General features: G+C 31.6%; 1 protein-coding gene across 1 annotated transcript in view; it reads right to left on the bottom strand.

Annotated features, from left to right (window-relative positions):
* LOC143053737 (uncharacterized) overlaps positions 1 to 20877 on the bottom strand; it is a 69709-nt gene that overhangs the window by 22976 nt on the left and 25856 nt on the right. The window contains exons 21-34 of the mRNA XM_076226520.1: positions 19966 to 20165; positions 18999 to 19164; positions 18622 to 18780; positions 17473 to 17814; positions 16747 to 16887; positions 15339 to 15683; positions 14601 to 14723; positions 13942 to 14165; positions 12056 to 12173; positions 10977 to 11087; positions 9327 to 9458; positions 8310 to 8654; positions 7637 to 7744; positions 7086 to 7133 (exon numbers count right to left, since the gene is read on the bottom strand). Coding sequence (XP_076082635.1) covers positions 7086 to 7133; positions 7637 to 7744; positions 8310 to 8654; positions 9327 to 9458; positions 10977 to 11087; positions 12056 to 12173; positions 13942 to 14165; positions 14601 to 14723; positions 15339 to 15683; positions 16747 to 16887; positions 17473 to 17814; positions 18622 to 18780; positions 18999 to 19164; positions 19966 to 20165 — 2562 coding nt within the window. The remainder of the gene's footprint in view (positions 1 to 7085; positions 7134 to 7636; positions 7745 to 8309; positions 8655 to 9326; positions 9459 to 10976; positions 11088 to 12055; positions 12174 to 13941; positions 14166 to 14600; positions 14724 to 15338; positions 15684 to 16746; positions 16888 to 17472; positions 17815 to 18621; positions 18781 to 18998; positions 19165 to 19965; positions 20166 to 20877) is intronic.

Genomic DNA, 20877 nt, shown 5'->3' with positions numbered 1-20877 from the left:
ATTATATTGCAATTTTGCTGTCCATTGTCATGATTGTATTATACATTGAATCCTGACATAAAAAATATGGCTAATTAATTATGCGGGTATATAGATTTACAAATTAAAGTGCACATATGGTCAGTTTTGGTGGATGCGGTCAAATAATTTTGTTGTACAAGTCAGCTGGAGGTACAAAACTACTGAAATTTTGTTACGTATCAAAATTTTGAATAAAATGAGGACATGCTGGTATCCTAAATTTAGGCGAACCAAAATTTTTTGTTATTATATTGCAATTTTGCTGTCCATTGTCAGGATTGTATTATACATTGAATCCTGACATAAAAAATATTGCTGATTTACTATGCGGGTATATAGATTTACAAATTAAAGCGACAAATGGTCAGTTTTGGTGGATGCGGTCAAATAATTTTGTTGTACAAGTCAACTGGAGGTATCAAAACTACTGAAATTTTGTTATGATCAATATTTTGAATAAAATGAGGACATGCTGGTATCCTAAATTTATGCGAACAAAATTTTTTTGTTATTATATTGCAATTTTGCTGTCCATTGTCATGATTGTATTATACATTGAATCCTGACATCAAAAATGTGGCTGATTTACTATGCGGGTATATAGATTTACAAATTAAAGTGCACATATGGTCAGTTTTGGTGGATGGGGTCAAATAATTTTGTTGTACAAGTCAACTGGAGGTATCAAAACTACTGAAATTTTGTTACGTATCAGTATTTTAAGTAAAAAGAGGACATGCTGGTACCCTTAATTTAGGCGAACAAAAATTTGTTGTTATTATATTGCAATATTGCTGTCCATTGTCATGATTGTATTATACATTGAATCCTGACATTAAAAATAAGGCTGATTTTCTATGCTGGTATATAGATTTACAATTTAAAGTTCACATATGGTCAGTTTTGGTAATGTGGTCAAATAATTTTGTTGTACAAGTCAACTGGAGGTATCAAAACTACTGAAATTTTGTTACGTATCAATATTTTGAATAAAATGAGGACATGCTGGTATCCTTAATTTATGCGAACCAAAATTTTTTGTTATTATATTGCAATTTTGCTGTCCATTGTCATGATTGTATTATACATTGAATCCTGACATAAAAAATATGGCTAATTAATTATGCGGGTATATAGATTTACAAATTAAAGTGCACATATGGTCAGTTTTGGTGGATGCGGTCAAATAATTTTGTTGTACAAGTCAGCTGGAGGTACAAAACTACTGAAATTTTGTTACGTATCAAAATTTTGAATAAAATGAGGACATGCTGGTATCCTAAATTTAGGCGAACCAAAATTTTTTGTTATTATATTGCAATTTTGCTGTCCATTGTCAGGATTGTATTATACATTGAATCCTGACATAAAAAATATTGCTGATTTACTATGCGGGTATATAGATTTACAAATTAAAGCGACAAATGGTCAGTTTTGGTGGATGCGGTCAAATAATTTTGTTGTACAAGTCAACTGGAGGTATCAAAACTACTGAAATTTTGTTATGATCAATATTTTGAATAAAATGAGGACATGCTGGTATCCTAAATTTATGCGAACAAAATTTTTTTGTTATTATATTGCAATTTTGCTGTCCATTGTCATGATTGTATTATACATTGAATCCTGACATCAAAAATGTGGCTGATTTACTATGCGGGTATATAGATTTACAAATTAAAGTGCACATATGGTCAGTTTTGGTGGATGGGGTCAAATAATTTTGTTGTACAAGTCAACTGGAGGTATCAAAACTACTGAAATTTTGTTACGTATCAGTATTTTAAGTAAAAAGAGGACATGCTGGTACCCTTAATTTAGGCGAACAAAAATTTGTTGTTATTATATTGCAATATTGCTGTCCATTGTCATGATTGTATTATACATTGAATCCTGACATTAAAAATAAGGCTGATTTTCTATGCTGGTATATAGATTTACAATTTAAAGTTCACATATGGTCAGTTTTGGTAATGTGGTCAAATAATTTTGTTGTACAAGTCAACTGGAGGTATCAAAACTACTGAAATTTTGTTACGTATCAATATTTTGAATAAAATGAGGACATGCTGGTATCCTAAATTTATGCGAACCAAAATTTTTTGTTATTATATTGCAATTTTGCTGTCCATTGTCATGATTGTATTATACATTGAATCCTGACATAAAAAATATGGCTAATTAATTATGCGGGTATATAGATTTACAAATTAAAGTGCACATATGGTCAGTTTTGGTGGATGCGGTCAAATAATTTTGTTGTACAAGTCAGCTGGAGGTACAAAACTACTGAAATTTTGTTACGTATCAAAATTTTGAATGAAATGAGGACATGCTGGTATCCTAAATTTAGGCAAACCAAAATTTTTGGTTATTATATTGCAATTTTGCTGTCCATTGTCAGGATTGTATTATACATTGAATCCTGACATAAAAAATATTGCTGATTTACTATGCGGGTATATAGATTTACAAATTAAAGCGACAAATGGTCAGTTTTGGTGGATGCGGTCAAATAATTTTGTTGTACAAGTCAACTGGAGGTATCAAAACTACTGAAATTTTGTTATGATCAATATTTTGAATAAAATGAGGACATGCTGGTATCCTAAATTTATGCGAACAAAATTTTTTTGTTATTATATTGCAATTTTGCTGTCCATTGTCATGATTGTATTATACATTGAATCCTGGCATCAAAAATGTGGCTGATTTACTATGCGGGTATATAGATTTACAAATTAAAGTGCACATATGGTCAGTTTTGGTGGATGGGGTCAAATAATTTTGTTGTAAAAGTCAACTGGAGGTATCAAAACTACTGAAATTTTGTTACGTATCAGTATTTTAAGTAAAAAGAGGACATGCTGGTACCCTTAATTTAGGCGAACAAAAATTTGTTGTTATTATATTGCAATATTGCTGTCCATTGTCATGATTGGATTATACATTGAATCCTGACATTAAGAATAAGGCTGATTTTTTATGCTGGTATATAGATTTACAATTTAAAGTTCACATATGGTCAGTTTTGGTAATGTGGTCAAATAATTTTGTTGTACAAGTCAGCTGGAGGTATCAAAACTACTGAAATTTTGTTACGTATCAATATTTTGAATAAAATGAGGACATGCTGGTATCCTAAATTTATGCGAACCAAAATTTTTTGTTATTATATTGCAATTTTGCTGTCCATTGTCATGATTGTATTATACATTGAATCCTGACATAAAAAATATGGCTGATTAACTATGCGGGTATATAGATTTACAAATTAAAGTGCACATATGGTCAGTTTTGGTGGATGCGGTCAAATAATTTTGTTGTAAAAGTCAACTGGAGGTATCAAAACTACTGAAATTTTGTTACGTTTCAATATTTTGAATAAAATGAGGACATGCTGGTATCCTAAATTTATGCGAACCAAAATTTGTTGTTATTATATTGCAATATTGCTGTCTATTGTCATGATTGTATTATACATTGAATCCTGACATAAAAAATATGGCAGATTTACTATGTGGGTATATAGATTTACAAATTAAAGTGCATATATATGGTCAGTTTTGGTGGATGCGGTCAAATAATTTTGTTGTACAAGTCAACTGGAGGCATCAAAACTACTGAAATTTTGTTACGTATCAGTATTTTAAGTAAAAAGAGGACATGCTGGCACCCTTAATTTTGGCGAACAAAAATTTGTTGTTATTATATTGCAATATTGCTGTCCATTGTCATGATTGTATTATACATTGAATCCTGACATTAAAAATAAGGCTGATTTACTATGCTGGTATATAGATTTACAATTTAAAGTTCACATATGGTCAGTTTTGGTAATGCGGTCAAATAATTTTGTTGTACAAGTCAGCTGGAGGTATCAAAACTACTGAAATTTTGTTACGTATCAAAATTTTGAATAAAATGAGGACATGCTGGTATCCTAAATTTATGCAAACCAAAATTTTTTGTTATTATATTGCAATTTTGCTGTCCATTGTCAGGATTGTATTATACATTGAATCCTGACATAAAAAATAATGCTGATTTACTATGCGGGTATATAGATTTACAAATTAAAGTGCATATATGGTCAGTTTTGGTGGATGCGGTCAAATAATTTTGTTGTACAAGTCAACTGGAGAATCCGGGTCTGTTCGCGCCCATTCATGTTCGCACCCACTCGTGTTCGCCCCCGTTCACTTTCGCACCCTACATGTTCGCACCCAAAGTCCGTTCGCACCCTACATGTTCGCGCCCAATTTTAATTGGTTTTGTGTTTAATAACTTTGTAATAAAGTTTTGGCAAATATTCTTATAAGTATATTTGTTGTCATTGTCTCAAAATAAAGTGAGACAGCATTTTTTTTTAGTGTTGAATAAATCATTTTGGATAGTGTATTGTTCAAAAAAAAAAAAAAATAATCCTTTCTAAATAAAGTGGGATTCTGTCAACGTTTTATTTTGTGTTGAATAACTCTTAATCATGTTTTGGTTAGTGTATGCCATAACTTTGATTCATTGACTTGTTTCAAAATAAAGTGAATTTCTGACTACGTTTTTTTTTGTGTGTTGAAATTTTTTTTATCATGTTTTGGTTATAATAGTGTATTGCTAAATTTTATTGTTTCATTGTTTCAGATCAAAGGGACCTGATACCGTTAAAAACAATTATCTTTTGTGTTTTTCATTTAAAATCTTCACTGTTTTACTCATACCAAGCTAAATACATTCAGTTAAAGCAATTTAAAACAACAATCATGATTTTCCAATTATTCAACTGGAATTTGAATTAAAATTGGGCGCGAACGTGTAGAGTGCGAACGGACCTAGGGTGCGAACGTGCGAGGTGCGAACGTGTAGGGTGCGAAAGTGTATTGGGCGCGAACGGACCTGATACCTCAACTGGAGGCATCAAAACTACTGAAATTTTGTTACGTATCAATATTTTGAGTAAAAAGAAGACATGCTGGCACCCTTAATTTAGGCGAACAAAAATTTGTAGTCATTATTTAAATGAATTAAACTATTGCTGATTGTGGCTGCATAGTTCAAGGATGTATAACTAACAAGGACGTATACACCTAACATCAAATATACTTCTTTTCAAAAATATACATAATATGATTGAATTGGATCTCGGAATATATATATATATATTCAGTGCCTGTTATCATTGTAACCGAGATCGTTTTTATAATAGATAGATTGTCAGATCACAGATAAATTTGTGTTACGTTCTGTGCGTACTTATTTTCAATTATTTGTGTTTAATCCTGTTCATAAAACGGAAGTATTAATTTTCAAATTACTTTATTTTCGATGTTTCTACTACGAAACAAAGATATTAAAAATATTTTTTTTTAAATCAACGAAGAGCGGTCCCGGTTACAAGTTAACTTAGTGTTGACCAGACCAGTCAAAAGTTAACTTGGGAACAGGTCTGGTTTTGATCGGATTTGTTCAAGCAGAAGTTAACTTTGTGGCAGGACCGGTTTCCAAGTTAACTTATGTTAACTTTATGACAGGACTGGTTCCGAAGTTAACTTATGTTAACTTATGACAGGACTGGTTCGAAGTTAACTTATATCAATAGCGGACCTGTTTCCAAGTTAACTTTTTGGCAGACATAAAAACAGTCCTAGGTCCAAGTCCGCTTTTCAAGTTAACTAGATTTTGGTCCTAGGACTGGTCAGAGCAGTCCTATATTCGGTCACAGGTTAACTTTGACCAGTCCAAATGACTGGTTATCAAGTTAACTTGCTGTACAGGTTAGGAGTGCACCCATCTGTAATGATTTGGTTTTGAAGTTTGGTTGAACCTGTAAAAAACTATTTCAAACGCGATAGCACATCCTCATTTTTACGGAAATGTTGTTAACCGTGCCCAGAAATTTAGTACTGATCTTTGTAAACTTATCGCTCCTTTAAATAAACTTATTCTAAAAGGTTACCATGAATATTGTTTTATTTGTGTAAATATTTATTTTGTTATCAATAAATCAAAAAACAAACTGAATATTACTAGTATGTTATATACATATATTCACGTTCATGAATCTATAATCTGTCGATAACCGTATCTTGGCATTTCACAAGGTCGTGTTTTTCTCTGACTGTTTATTGCGTCTTTACACTTAATCCATTGGATGTTGGATGTGTACGGATTGATAATTTAAGATGCATGATTTTTTTATTAGTTGTTAGTGGCTTTGAACTAGCTGTCAGTTAACTGCGAGTACTCTCATATCTGTTCCTAGTGTCTTTTTGTTGTTGGGATGTACAAGTACCCGGTCACGTCCACTTGTATTTTTGTCCATCTGATGAGTTAAACCTTTTTCAACTGATTATTTTAGTTCTTTTGTTATGTTGTACTGTTATATCACTGTCCCAGGTTAGGGGAGGGTTGGGATCCCGCTTACATTTTTAACCCCGCTACATTATGTATGTATGTGCCTGTCACAAGTAAGGAGCATGTAGTTTAGTGGTTGTCATTTGTTTATGTGTAACATAATTTGTTTCGTTAGTAAGGCTGTTAGTTTTCTCGTTTGAATTGTTTTACATTGTTATTTCGGGCCTTTTATAGCTGACTATGCGGTATTGGCTTTGCTCATTGTTGAAGGCCGTACTGTGACTATCGTTGTTTATTTCTGTGTCATTTTGGTCTCTTGTGGAGAGTTGTCTCATTGACAATCATATCACATCTTCTTTTTTCATATAATCCTGCCTGCAGTTGTAGTTTATGGTGCGATTGCCCTATAAATACTAGTATAGTATTTTCGGTTTTGGCGATATTCAATATATCCTCTAGATCATATCAGTAGCTTAACCTACATGGGGATCTTTCCATGTCTAGATTTAGACAACGGTTGTTTAAGTTCGTTGGAAACTAAAGGTCGTGGATAAAGTCATCCACAAAAACCACGAAAATTGGTTCCCCACGAATAAAAGTATTTTCACAGTAATACGTTATTTTTCGCGACGTCAAATTACGACTTTTTTGGAAAAGATGTATTTTTTTAGGTATTTTAATCAAAACCGAAGACACAATAAGTATGTACTTACCAGTTGAATTGTCAACGTTTTCAATGTCATCTTTATATGTAACAAGAGCTGTAAGATATTAACATAGGGCATTCAGCTACCAATTTTCTTTCAGATCAAAAAACAAAATCATATAATATATACACGTTTGCCCCAAAACGAAATGTTTGATTAGATGAAATTAATCTAATGTAATTAATTGAAATAGATATTTTTCAAAAATTAGATATTAAGATTAAATGAAATGCTTAGAATTTTCTTCCAAATATTTTTTTTAGTACATGTATTTAAAAAAAATGATGCGTCTTTTTATAATATGACAGACGGTGACCTTTGATAAAACATATCTGACTTATTTTGTTTAATTGATAATTCTAATGGTTTTCCTCTCATTGAGGTTTCAGGATTTAAAATCAACTAGATTAAATCCAACTAATATTTAAGTTCCCCCCTATAATATGACAAAATCGGTTAAATTTATGTTTAACATGTCAAATTATCAGCTGAAAATTTGTGTTACATTCAATTAAGTTACCAGAACCATCTAGCAGCGAAAAGTCTACAACACAAACCTTCATCCGATCCATCCAAACAATCTTTGTAGCCATCTCTGGTAAGAAATCCTGGGATACATACTCCAGAATGTACACATTCAAATTCATTTCTAGTATTATTACAATCTACAATGAAACAAATACAGTCCATTATTAAAAGGTTTAAGAAACAGCACATTCAAGACTGCACATTCTCGGCATTAAATTATTGAAAACGTTTTGATATTCATAAAACATTAGCAAAAAAATATTTAAAAAATACACCATACCTTAGACTTCGTTTTTAGAATAAATTGTTACATACGAATGGATTTAAACAAACACCATAAAAATTACATATCTAACATGATCCAAAAAGTACTGTGGTAAGTTTATTTCTTACGCTAACAATCCAGATAGTTTAAAGTGTCTTTTAAAATACACATCAAAGAATAAACAAATGTTGATATATGGTAGTAGTTTACCAGAATGACATTAGGGTTTGTAAAATATTTTGAAATGAATGATCAATTTTGCTTTAAAAGGCTTAAATCGAGTTTAATATAGATTATGTTTTTAATTTGAAATTTTCTTAGAGAAGTTAATTATACCATTCCTCCATTAAAAATAATATTATGATACATTTTAAAAACTCGGATGAATTTGGTAATGGTATAAGCCTATACGTATTTAACTGTTAGTATATACTTGCCATGGTTTGAACAATTAACTCCTTCTGTGAAAGAAACATCATCAATAGCGACGATGCCAGGACTTAAAAATGAGACATCCCCATATGCGACAAACTCAATCCTTGTCACCCCAGCGGGTAACCCAAAATATCCTTCCTTCCATTCATCTCTTTCAATATAAATTCCGTTTGCGTAAAACACCATTGACCGGGTACCAGTTATCTGTACATAAACTTTCAGTTCTGCTGACACACCACCTTCCATATTGTAGTAAAATTTGACACAACCACCATGTGATGTTACAACAGGTGGGGAGGTCAAAGTTCCAGTCTCTCTCGAGTCAGAAGAGAAAAACATGTAATGACCTGAAGTTTAAAAAAACATTTGATGTGCTTATTTTGTTTACGAAAAAGTACTAAATATTTTTGAATAGTTTAATAATATTTGTATATCTCTTTACTAATGTTAAGAGGAAGGCGGATTTCATACAATATTTCACGTTAAAATAGTTCGTTGCTTGATCTCTTGATGTATGTCATATTCGTAAACTGAATCACAAATTGTTTGCCCCAAAACGTTTTATCTTGAGTGTAATCCTATAACAATATGCTTTTATATCTAAATCATACTGAATCTGAATGATTGATGCACATTTGCTGTATATAAACAAATAGATTTCAGTCAAATTATTTCTTTTCCATATTGTTTAATCCTCCTTTTTGGTCACATATACTCATCACACACATGTATTCAATTAACAATAATACGTACAATGCCTGCTACTATAATGTGCTTTAAACAACTAATGAGTCGATGCAAATGCTTGCGGACATTTTATCACGAGGATTTTACCAGTCATGTAAGGAATACTCCTGTGCTGACATGAAATATAATTGATACAGTAATCTTTTGTACATTTTTTTTACAAATTATTTCCAAATACTATGATTGATCTACCCAAGGTCGTATTTGGTAGGACCTAGTCGTAATATTTTGTTTTTCAATGTTCTTTACTTCAATAAAATTTTATATTTTACCTGTACCATTTTGACCAAAAGTGTGATCAACAGCGGGCAAATGATGAACAAAAGCATCTCTCCAGATAAAATGGCTTCCAAGTAAGTACCCACAAGCATACTGCTTTTCAAAGTCGCAATTGATAGCAACAGCTAGAATATAAATGTCATTAGAATATTATTACACTAAATGGGTCTGCATGCAGAAATATTTCGCAAAGGTTTATATATAGTTTGTCCACAAATACTCAATTGGCAGCTTTGTGAAGTATAATAATTATCACAGCGAGAACTTTTTTGGGCAAATAGTATGTCAAATAGATTTCATATTGATATTTGAATCATTCGATATTTTTTGGCGAATCGAAAGTCTACTGAATTATTGTAAAGGTGGAATAAATATATGTTTTAATGCTAACAATTTATGAAATGTTAGAACATTTGCTAATATTGACCATATCGGTGCTTGCTCTTTTCATAATTTCAATTTATTTGCTTCAATATTTTAGTCAGGCAGTCATACAAACCGATACGGCTAAGCTGGTCTAACAAATACGCACCCTTGTTCAGTGAGCATACATATTTTACATTTGATATTGTTGGTCGGGAGAGTGCCAGGTTTCTGTACATAGTGAATCATGATGTTAACGGCTCATTCATAGGTCAATAAAATGTTCAATCTTAAACCATGTCAACTCAGATTTAAGGTAGATAGGGTGTCTTCCTCCATCTTGGATTTTGAAATACTAGAAAAATAAGGTCTAGACCTTTGATGAAATGTGCAAATTTTTATAGTAGTAGGTAATTCATGTGTAAGAATTTTCATTATAATATAGAAAATGCCATGTTTGATCATATGTATGATTGTATTTTACAAAAATAAGAATATTTTGGCTTGATTAATTTTTTTCCAACTTTTTCAAATAAGGGGAGGCAACTCAAATGCAAGGGCAGATAATTCAGATAGTGTTACTTTTACAATAGAATGTGTGTTAGGAATGTACCCATTTTTTACATGTAGCAAGAAAATGAGTCCGGTGACCCCATTTTTTCTTGTTCTTATCTGAAAGCATAATATTGGAGCTATCTTCTCATATTTGATCTCAAAATTCTATGGTGTGGTTTTCGTTTTATGGCGGAAAAATGGGTTTTCCATGCATAATCTATACAAAGTCTTGACAATTTTGCACAACCTGTAGTGTGAAAATAAGTCTGATGACCCATTCTTTTTATAAATGTTTTAAACAAGCAGGATATGAACTACATTTTGGCAAATTATTAAAAGATATAGAATCCATAATGTTCTATGGATTATGATTTAGACACCCCATCTACCTTAAACCTAAATAATGGCCTTATTGCTTTAATGTACAAGACTTGAATAAATATGAAATATTCTCACTTGACGTTAAAAAGATAATCGATCTGTATAATACTTGTTTCATTTGAAATAGTTTTCAAGACAGACTCTAAGATTTGATCAAAATCCCGACTTCAAATATTCGAGATATGATCTGATTCAAGAAATTGCACACGTTGTAAATGTATGCCAGCATTTCACATTTTATTGTCTGTTATTCGAATAGGGAAGAAAGAACATGTCTATGTTTTTTCGCGTCATTAGGTAGATATTATGGACAAACCCCCCTTTCGTAAGTACAGACTACTCACGACATTCAGCTTCATCTTCACCAGAAGGACACTGCAATATGTGATCGCATTCCACTTTTTCCGGTATACATATACCATCATTATGGCAAGGAACAAGATCACCAGGACACACTTATAGAAAAAAATAATTATTGACGTATGCTGTGATTAACTTCATAATTGATATGTGAAAGATTTGTAAGTCGTTCTATAAAACGTCAAGAAGTCATCGGTTAAGCTTTTAGATTATGAAATTAAATCCAATTATGTTTTATTTTTCAACTGAAATGTTAATGAACTATCATACTTATAACTTCAATTATTTTAAACCAAATTACAAAAATAAACGACGCACACGGTCTTGTGCTTAGAACATGACCCCTCTTTATTCTAAGAGGAAGAGACAGTAAGTATGTGTCTATTAGATTCTGAATAAACCATTTGATAAAATCATTTGTTCTCACTTAGAAAGTAGAGGACACGCTGCAATAATTAAATTAATCTTCTGACCAAATGTGATCTCATTGTAATAGAAAGTTGCAGTGAAATGTGCAACTAAAATATTGTACAGACTTGTCAATTTCAGTGTCTCTCTAACTATAGTGAGTAAATCATATCAGTTTGTTCAAATTGTGTGTGTCTTCTTTGTGCATTCCTATCTCATAATCATTGTATTTCACCTTATTCATAAACATATTTCAATTATAATTCGTACAAAACGGGTTTTGAATACTCATGTCTCTATTTCACGAAATCGTGAAAGAGATTTTTAAAAACTTGTATTTTTAAAAAGTAGATGAAAGACATGATTGAAGACAAGTCCTGTTAAAGTTAGTGTTTTTATAGAGATACATTGATCAGATTCAAGTAGTATAGCATGAATACATAGATCTAACTAACTTCAGTCAACATATTTTGGACAGCAAGCATGCATAAAAATATACCTCAAATGCATATAATCATTGACGATACTTGTAACACCTTTTATACCGGTAATGTTGTACGGGCAGAGTCGGACCATGCTTTATACAGTGTACTTATTAAGGACTGTTTCTGTTGATGAATTATACATTGTAAAAAAAATTGATGTAATATCATACCCAAAGAAGGACATTCTCCAGGGGTTAATCTGACGTCATCTATTCCGAAGTATTTTACATCATAATTGTAATCGCTTATCAAAAAGTTGATTTTAATTTCTCCTGGGTCAACTGTCCACTAAAAACATAAACCATTTAATAAGTAGTTGATTGCAATTATAATATCATTTACTTTATGAGTTTAAACACAATGATGACAATCAGTTAATTTGCACTTACAAATGGATAAATAAGAAACACTTCAAACTTGACTTTAAAACATCCAAAAAATTGATTGTAAACAATAACAATTATTATTAATTAACTACACTGTTATTGGACTTAATATGATGAAAACTGCCGATGCAATATAAGGTGTAAACTTGGCCAATACAGAATATATATATAACTCGGCCAATATAGATTTTGTTCTGTATTGGCCGAGTTATTCTATATTGGCCGAGTTGACACAAATACAGGATTTCGGAACGTCTCTAGTTTTTACATCGAAAGTCACGACAAACACAAACTGAAACTAAACATTTGTTTGGAAGACGCAGTTTTCATTTAGTCATCATAAACATGCTTAAAAGTTCAGTATGGTATATATTTCAGACTAAAGACGGTCACATTCATTTAAAATCGATTTGAAAGCAGACGATGAAATTGTTTCAGGTTTGGGGAACGGGTAGATTATTACAAAGTTCATTTCTTGACGAACTCCATTGACTGTTTTTTTCGTTTTTTCTTGTAAACTGTCATCTATTTTTAAACCTGAGCCAGGCATATGCATTCTGCAATTATGCAAATCTTTTTTCTTTGGTCATTTGGCTTATGGATAGTATCATTTTCAACTCCTACATTATTTGTTTTAAATATATTCAACTGTTCAATGAGGGTCGGTTGAAAACAAAACTTTACGACAAAAGAGATGATTTCAGCTTCCCAATTGTTAACTTTCCATTTCTATGTAGCATCATTCCAGCAGCGCCTGCATACGGAGTAAAGATCTCCCAATTGATACGATATTCCCGTGATTGTATTTCTTATCATAATTTCCTTGATAAAGAATTGCTACTCACAAGGAAGCTTTTAAACCAAGAGATTCAAATGGTGAAGCTGAAGTCATCCCTTCGTAAATTTTACGGACGCCATCACGAAATGGTTGACCGTTATGGAAAATTGTTTAACAGATGAGATCGGATAGGTTTCTTATGTCGTAACTACAATACCCTTCCCTTTTCACGAATGTGACCTACCGAATTAGCCTATTTACCGGATTTGTAATACCATAAGCAACACGAAAAGTACCACATGTGGAGCAGGATCTGCTTACGTTTCCGGAGCACCTGAGATCATTCCTAGTTTTTGTTTGGGCTTGTATTGCTTAGTTTTTGACTTTTCTATGTTGTGTTTTCTGTACTATTATTTGTCTGTTTGTCTTTTTATGTTTAGCCATGTCGTTGTCAGTTTGACTGTCCCTATGGTATCTTTCGTCCCTCTTCTATTCACTTATTGGAATTTAGAAACGAACACGTGCCCTTATACGTAGTTTACAAAAATACAAACGTGTAAAAGATTAAACGTGACAATTTAGTATGCAGCAAATTTTGTTAAATGTGTGTTACTTTAAAATTCACTTCAAATTGTATCTCTAGGTGGTACTAGTATAAGTTTTCTAGAAAATATTGCGCATTTTGTGTTTTCATATGCGGTTGGTTCAAATTATGTTATATCTGCATCACTTTTGAGTTTTGATTTTGAAATATTTTTTCAAAAAAGTAAAACTGTATTAAAACTGCAAACATCAATAAAATAAAATTTATATTGAGTGTAAACATTTTTATACAATTCTTTTTTTGAATAAACATTTCATTATACATTAAGACTTATTGTGTATTTATTACCTGAGCTGGTTTCCACACATTAGACAAGTCTGTAAGAGTTGCATCTGTAAAGTTTGTTCTGGTATTTGTGAAACTGTTCCTCGATTTGTATTCAATATTAGATTCAAATAGGTTCACGTGACCTATATAATACATTGACAGACAGGAAATGGTTGACACCTTCTGAACTGGTGAGTTAAAACTGAAACTATATCCCAAGTAACTAACCATTCCATAAAATGTTCCTGGAAAACATAATTTAAGATTGTTTATGTTAAAAACCTAAAGCTTACAATGTAAAAATATGTAAAGCAACATTGATAAATCGTGGGAACACTTTTTATCCGTCATACATAATAATGTTTGGCTTCCAACATGCCGCAATTTAGATTAGGTTATTGACATGCCAAAGATATTTTATATACATGTACACTCATAATGCCCTGAAATCAACAAGTAAAATTATGTAAAAAATAGACGAATAATTCAAAATGTGAATTTACTTGATATGATCTTGTTCTTTAGTGTGTTTGAGCTTTTGATATTGCCATTGAATTAAGGACTACCCTTTTTGAATTTTCCTCGGAGTTCAGTGTTTTTGAGATTTTACTTTTTAATACTTTATTTGGAGAAAGTTCTTTAATGGCTTTAACTGCTTCATTTGCAGCAAGTACTCTTACCTGATCCATTTTGATATGTGTGATCATATATCCAGTCTTGGTATATCACTTGCTTGGCATTCATAGTATCACTATTATACCCACACATGTATGTATCTTCAAAATCACAACTAACACTGCTTGCTAGAGACAAAAAGAAACAATGTGCCTTAGTGTAATAAATACTGTACGTTAGAATATACAACAAGAAACTAGAGACTCCACATACAGAACTTGTGTCGCTCTCAAAGGTATTATATGTATAAAAATAAGAAGATGTGGTATGATTGTCAATTAGACAAATCTCCGCCAGTGACCAAATGACATATAAATTAACAACTACAGGAAACGGAACAAAATTAAACAATAAGCAAAACCCATACCGCATAGTAAATTGTAAAAGAGCTCCGAAATGACAAATATCTCATAATCAATATATGTATCTTTAAACAATCTAGACCAGAATGAAATTTATGATACAAATTACAAATCTTTTTTTGTTGTTGACAGCAATGTGTGAACAAAATACAGATATAATTGGTGAAAATGTCGAAAAATAGTGGTACAGTGGTATAATCACTTAAAAACTATCAAACATGTCAAAAGAGAAAAAAAAACAACGTCATAAAGACAAAACACATAACGCATAAGTAAAAAACAACAGTTAACTTTTACATATTGTAACTTGGATAAGAGTAGTCTCATTGGCACTCATGCTACATCTTCGTATATCTAGATGATGAAAATGTTCATACTCACATAGTGTAATGCATCCTGAAGTTGAAACATTGAAGTTATCCAACCCAACCTCTCCGTTTGACTTGTATACCATCATACGGTAATGGTAATCTGTGTTGTTAATAGGCAATTCAAACTGGACGGTTTTCCAGGTATTTCCAGTGTCTGTATTTGTGCTCCAAACGTTAATAGAACTCTCATTTCTACTGGATGATATTTTTGTTACATATATAGACAGATATCCTCCGAAGCGTTGTGGAAACTTGGTATAATATTGAAAAGTTATGCATGTTGGTGAAGATACTGTCATTTCGGGTGATAATAGAATGGATTCATTTGTGTAAGATGCAGACCATATAAATCTTCCTGCAAACATAAACACTTGGAAATATGACCTTCTGTCAAACATAAAATTTAGTTAAAGATTGTCAGATTGTTTGCAAGCAGTTCATATATTTTATATAAAGAAACAACGGATGCCTCATGTGGAGCAGGATCTGCTTACCCTTCCGGAGCACCTGAGATCACCCCTAGTGTTTTGCTGGGGTTCGTGCTGTTTATTCTTTAGTTTTCTATGTTGTTTCATGTGTGCTTTTGTTTGTTTGTCTTTTTTCATTTTTAGCCATGGCGTTGTCAGTTTGTTTTAGATTTATGAGTTTGACTGTCCCTTTGGTATCTTTCGTCCCTCTTTTAAGTAGTATTTCATCACTAGTATTCTTTTCTACGTGCACTTTGTTTGATTTTAATAAGTAAATAGAATTCCAGTTTTCCTGTTTTTTTTCTTAATTAGATTGTCACATTTTCTTCAATTATGTCCCTTTAGCATAGCCCGTCCTTATTGAATGACATTTCTGATTTAATATAAAATAAAAGTCGTCTATTCCATTATGTCATAAAAACCCCTAAGCATAGATGTGTAAGTAAAACCCATTTTTAATGAAATTTCAATGTTTTGATAAAAACAATTCTGATAGTTAAAACTTCCCATACATTTCTTTAATATAAAGAAATCTTTCTGCTTATCCAAATATAAAAACAAAACAAAACAATGCAGTTTTTTTTAACATAATGTTGCATTTACTACTGTCCTAAATAAAAGTCTTTTAAATGTTCTCTTCTAGCGTCACTTACAAATTGTTTCAGACAAAACGCACGTCAGCCGTTTTTTATTAAACGACTGGTATTTGTCAAGTTTTTTTGGATGTGCACATATCTTCTTCAAAATAAAAGCCAAATTGATTGATAACTGTACGGGTCTTCAAGTGTTCAAGCGCAAACTCCTTTCATGTTTAGCCGAGTGGGTGTAAGAAAGGATGGACTTCCTTAAATGTGCATTAAATCTGAAGTTTATACATTTAGTATAATAATACCCAATAAAAAGATAACCATTTGCCAATGATTCTAACTCAAGTTATTACAAAGCATTTACCGTTTGTAGTACTAGCCTTTGCGGCAGCATTGTCAGAGTGATGTAATACTGATACCCAACTGCCTATATTTGTCAAAGATGTCCCATTTATGTATCCACATAGAAAAGTACTATCTTCAAAATCACATACCAAGCTTTTATCTGTGAAAGAAAAAAGGAAAATCACATAATAGATTGTTTCTTTATGTTTGGAATTTCGAGTGTCAGTTCAGAAAATTGCTTCGGACGCATGCTGTTTTTTTTATCGTGTTTTATTTTTCATTTACGAACGATATCACCAGTGAAGAAAAAAGTATTGAACAATACAGAGAAGCTAATTATTGCTTAAACATGATATCATGTTATATACTAGTAGTGTTCCGATAATAGAAATTCTCAAAACCTAACCGTTAAAAGCCATGCAATAATTGCTTAATGCCAAACGCATTGTTTTAAATTATGCTGTTATACTGTGGATTTTTATTCTTAAAAACCAATTACAAAAAATTTCAGTGACTTTTATTTTTTCTCACATCTTTATTGGACACAGGCAAACAAAACTTAATTCGTGATGGTTTAAAATTCATTAGATAAGACGTTAAAACGTAACGTAGTTAAAGAATAATCAATTTTATAAAATTAAAGGATGCAAGAAGCCAATGTTTTTTAAGCTAGTTACCAATAACAGTGAAATTTTGAATATGATACATATGTGTCTAGCACTGATATGTTTTACGCATTCAATACCTGAACAACTGCCTTCAGTAACATATATGTTATCCAGTGCGATATCACCATTACTTCCCGAGACTTTGGTTGCTACAAATTGAATTGTCTGTACTATATTTGTTGTAATCGGAATACAGTCCTTGGTCCAGTATTGACTCTGTTCTCCTGTTCTGTTCCAAAGTTTGGTAGCAATAGACGAAGCAATGCTTTGTGACTGGATATCCAAAGTGCCAATATCGGTACCCCACATATTGTAAGAGAAATGCAAACTGCTTGGATTATAAATGATGAATGAGGGGAATGATAAATATGTCATGTCCCCCGGTTGTCCATTGGAGCTCGCTGCATACATAAAATGACCTGAAATAATAATAAAATATTTAGAATAAAGCACTGCGGTACAATTACTTATACCAATGATATAACTGTATACTTTAGACAAATATGCAAATATACTAATAACAGATTATATGTCAGTATTCAACACAATTGAACACAAAAATAGTAAATTGTTAATCTGATAAGTTTTTACAGTTGCATCTTTGCTGTAATGTCTGTAAGTTGTCAAAGCTAAAATCAAATAATTCTACTGTTTCAACAAAGTATATTGAGTTGACTGCTTTGTGGATTATAAAATAGGACAACAAACAAAACGAAAAAGCAATAATGATAATATATGTCTGTCTATCCATCTATCAGTCTATTAATATGTCCATTTTTTTTGTACTTACTAGAACACACCCGTGATATCGCGGGTCCGTGACTGAATTAAAGTATATAACTATGCGCAAGCCTTATTTTAGTATTATTTTTTATCTGATAAAGTCATGCCGATTATAAGATACACAGTTTTCTCTGCTTTCAAATCTTTCTGTTTGAGCCCGTCGAACTGGAACTTATCAATTATTGGTAATATTAATTATTTGGATAATAAAAGGTCCTGGAATGGAGTATCTTTTAATCAACAGCATTGTCCTATGTTAGTTATAAATGAAGTTGAATTTTTTGATTCACTGTTTTATGTCATGCCCGCTAACAAATTGAAAACGGTTCCTATATGCACCTTATTTTTAGTCCAGATTTTTAGTATTCGTATTGTTATCTTAGAAAGTCTTACTGATTAAAATACTACAATAGGTGTAGTCAAGTGAATAAATAAACACTTACCATTAAAGTCCCCATCTGCATCGCCATAGGGGCCGGTCATGTCTGACGGTGTCCTCCCTCCTCGTCTAGTCCACTGATAGTTGGACCCTGTGGTACTATTTGTAGAATACTTGCAGGAATTTTGTCCCTCGAAACTGCATGTTACCTCATTCAGGTGGTCTGCAACAGTTTTGTCATTATATTTATTTTACTTTTAAAAACAGAAATGTGACCTCATACTTTTTTAAAGTAAGATACTCTTATAACATAAATTTTCATGAACTATTTTTATTGAATGACTACTATTTATTTTTTAAATGTTTTTAAATAATAACTTTTAGTCAAATAAAAAATTTCAGCATTGGAAATCACAGTCTTCTTTTATCATGAAATCTCACCTGCGCATATACCATCTGAAATCGTGACATCATCAACAGCAAATACTGAGTCACACCCCTCGCCCAATATAGCAGTAAACGTGATTGATAATGTAACATTTTCTCTTGGAAGGTTAATACAGGTAAAGGACCAATCATTTCCTTGTGAGGAATTGATGGAAAACACCTATCAAAAGATATAAGCTATAGATTATCGAAAATATAAGCATGTCAAGTAACTGTCATTTTGACTGTAGAGATTCAACAAACATCATAAACGTTGAAATATTTAAAAAAGACAAAACAACTTATATCTCGTTTTGCCAACAAACCCATAAAAAGAACGTCTGTAATGTAAATTAGATTTATTCATTGAAAGGTATGATCTTATGATCTGCATACAAATTTACTTGGCATGAGAATAATTACTAGTACGATTTCCTCTTTCCTGGTACACTTTTACTAATCGTCATTTGTCCTTTATCAACAAATGATCAAGAACTATGATGATTAACATATTTAAACCCGTCACATTCATTATGGGCTGTTTATAGTATTGTTGAAAGTTGGCTTTGAGCTTCATACAAGTACAAATCATATCGTTAATTTGCTTCAGTTAAGTTATATCTAGCGTTTTGAAAATTGTTATTTTGTTATAAATGATATCAGTTTTGCACATCATAATGGGTCACAACGTTGCAATGTTGTAAGTATTCTGGTCAAAATAGTTAGTCTATTGATTGATATTTGTTTCATTGACAATGATTTATGATCCAGATCTTTTTGTTGTAAATAAACCTCCTCAATTTCTTAAAATAGGAATTTTCAAATTTTAAATGACTAATGTTTATCCTACCGTAATTACATACCTTTTGAATAATATATCATAAAACATACGGATTTTAGAGAGGACTCTATAAAATGTATGAAAAGCAAAGTGATAAAAGCACCATATAAAAAAAATACACAGTTTTTCTAATTTACTAACCTCAGTTGACACTACAGGATCAAGATGTTTGTTTACGTAGACTCTAAATGATCCAGTATTCAAGCCATTCATATAGTAGAAAAATGATGCTGTCTTTGATATTGATGATTTAATTTCAAACAAGGGTGTCGTTAGACTAGCTTTGTCACCTTTACTTTCATTCGCAAAGGGTTGACAACTTGATGTGTACATGTATCCTCCTATAAAATTGATATCAATGACTCTAAAAATGCAACTTCTTAAAAGGTACAGATGCATGGTAATAGTCTTCTTTGTAGATAATGAAGATATTTCACAACATAATCATACTGATTTCAAGCACATTTATTACGCTTGATTCAGGCATTGAGTTGAAATATAATTCGTATGAATTTAAAATTACTCAGGATTTAAATGGTGATCTCATCTGCCTCAATATCTTTCTTTTATCGTGTTTATGCCGATAACTCTTGCAAAAACACCACTAAACTGTTAACCAAATAGGGACTCACACAAGAATAAATGGGGTCACATTCAAACCATCCTTTAACAATAAACGATAATGGGAATTAGCCGTTTCAGAATCTAAAGAATCATGGGTAATTTCATTGTTCGTACCCCAAAATGAAAATAACGCCACGTCATTGGTTAAATTTCTATTGTTTATGACATTTCTAACCAATCAGAACGTTGTGGTGTACACTTTTGAAAATATTACCCAGGATGCATTAGATTCTGAAACGGCGAATTGATAACGTGTGTATCTTTACACTTTGCTTGAATTTTATGTTGATTTATTTATCCCAGGAATGTAAACCAGTCAACAAAAGAAACGATACACGACTTTTTTTTTCAAATTAAAGACGATATTTTTCGTTTTTAAGACCAATATTTAAGTTAGTAATACTAAATGACCATGGAAATATAAATCCA

Source organism: Mytilus galloprovincialis, chromosome 12 (assembly GCF_965363235.1).
Source record: "Mytilus galloprovincialis chromosome 12, xbMytGall1.hap1.1, whole genome shotgun sequence".
Taxonomy (NCBI): Eukaryota; Metazoa; Mollusca; class Bivalvia; order Mytilida; family Mytilidae; genus Mytilus; species Mytilus galloprovincialis.
This window is presented reverse-complemented; position numbering and strand designations above follow the sequence as displayed.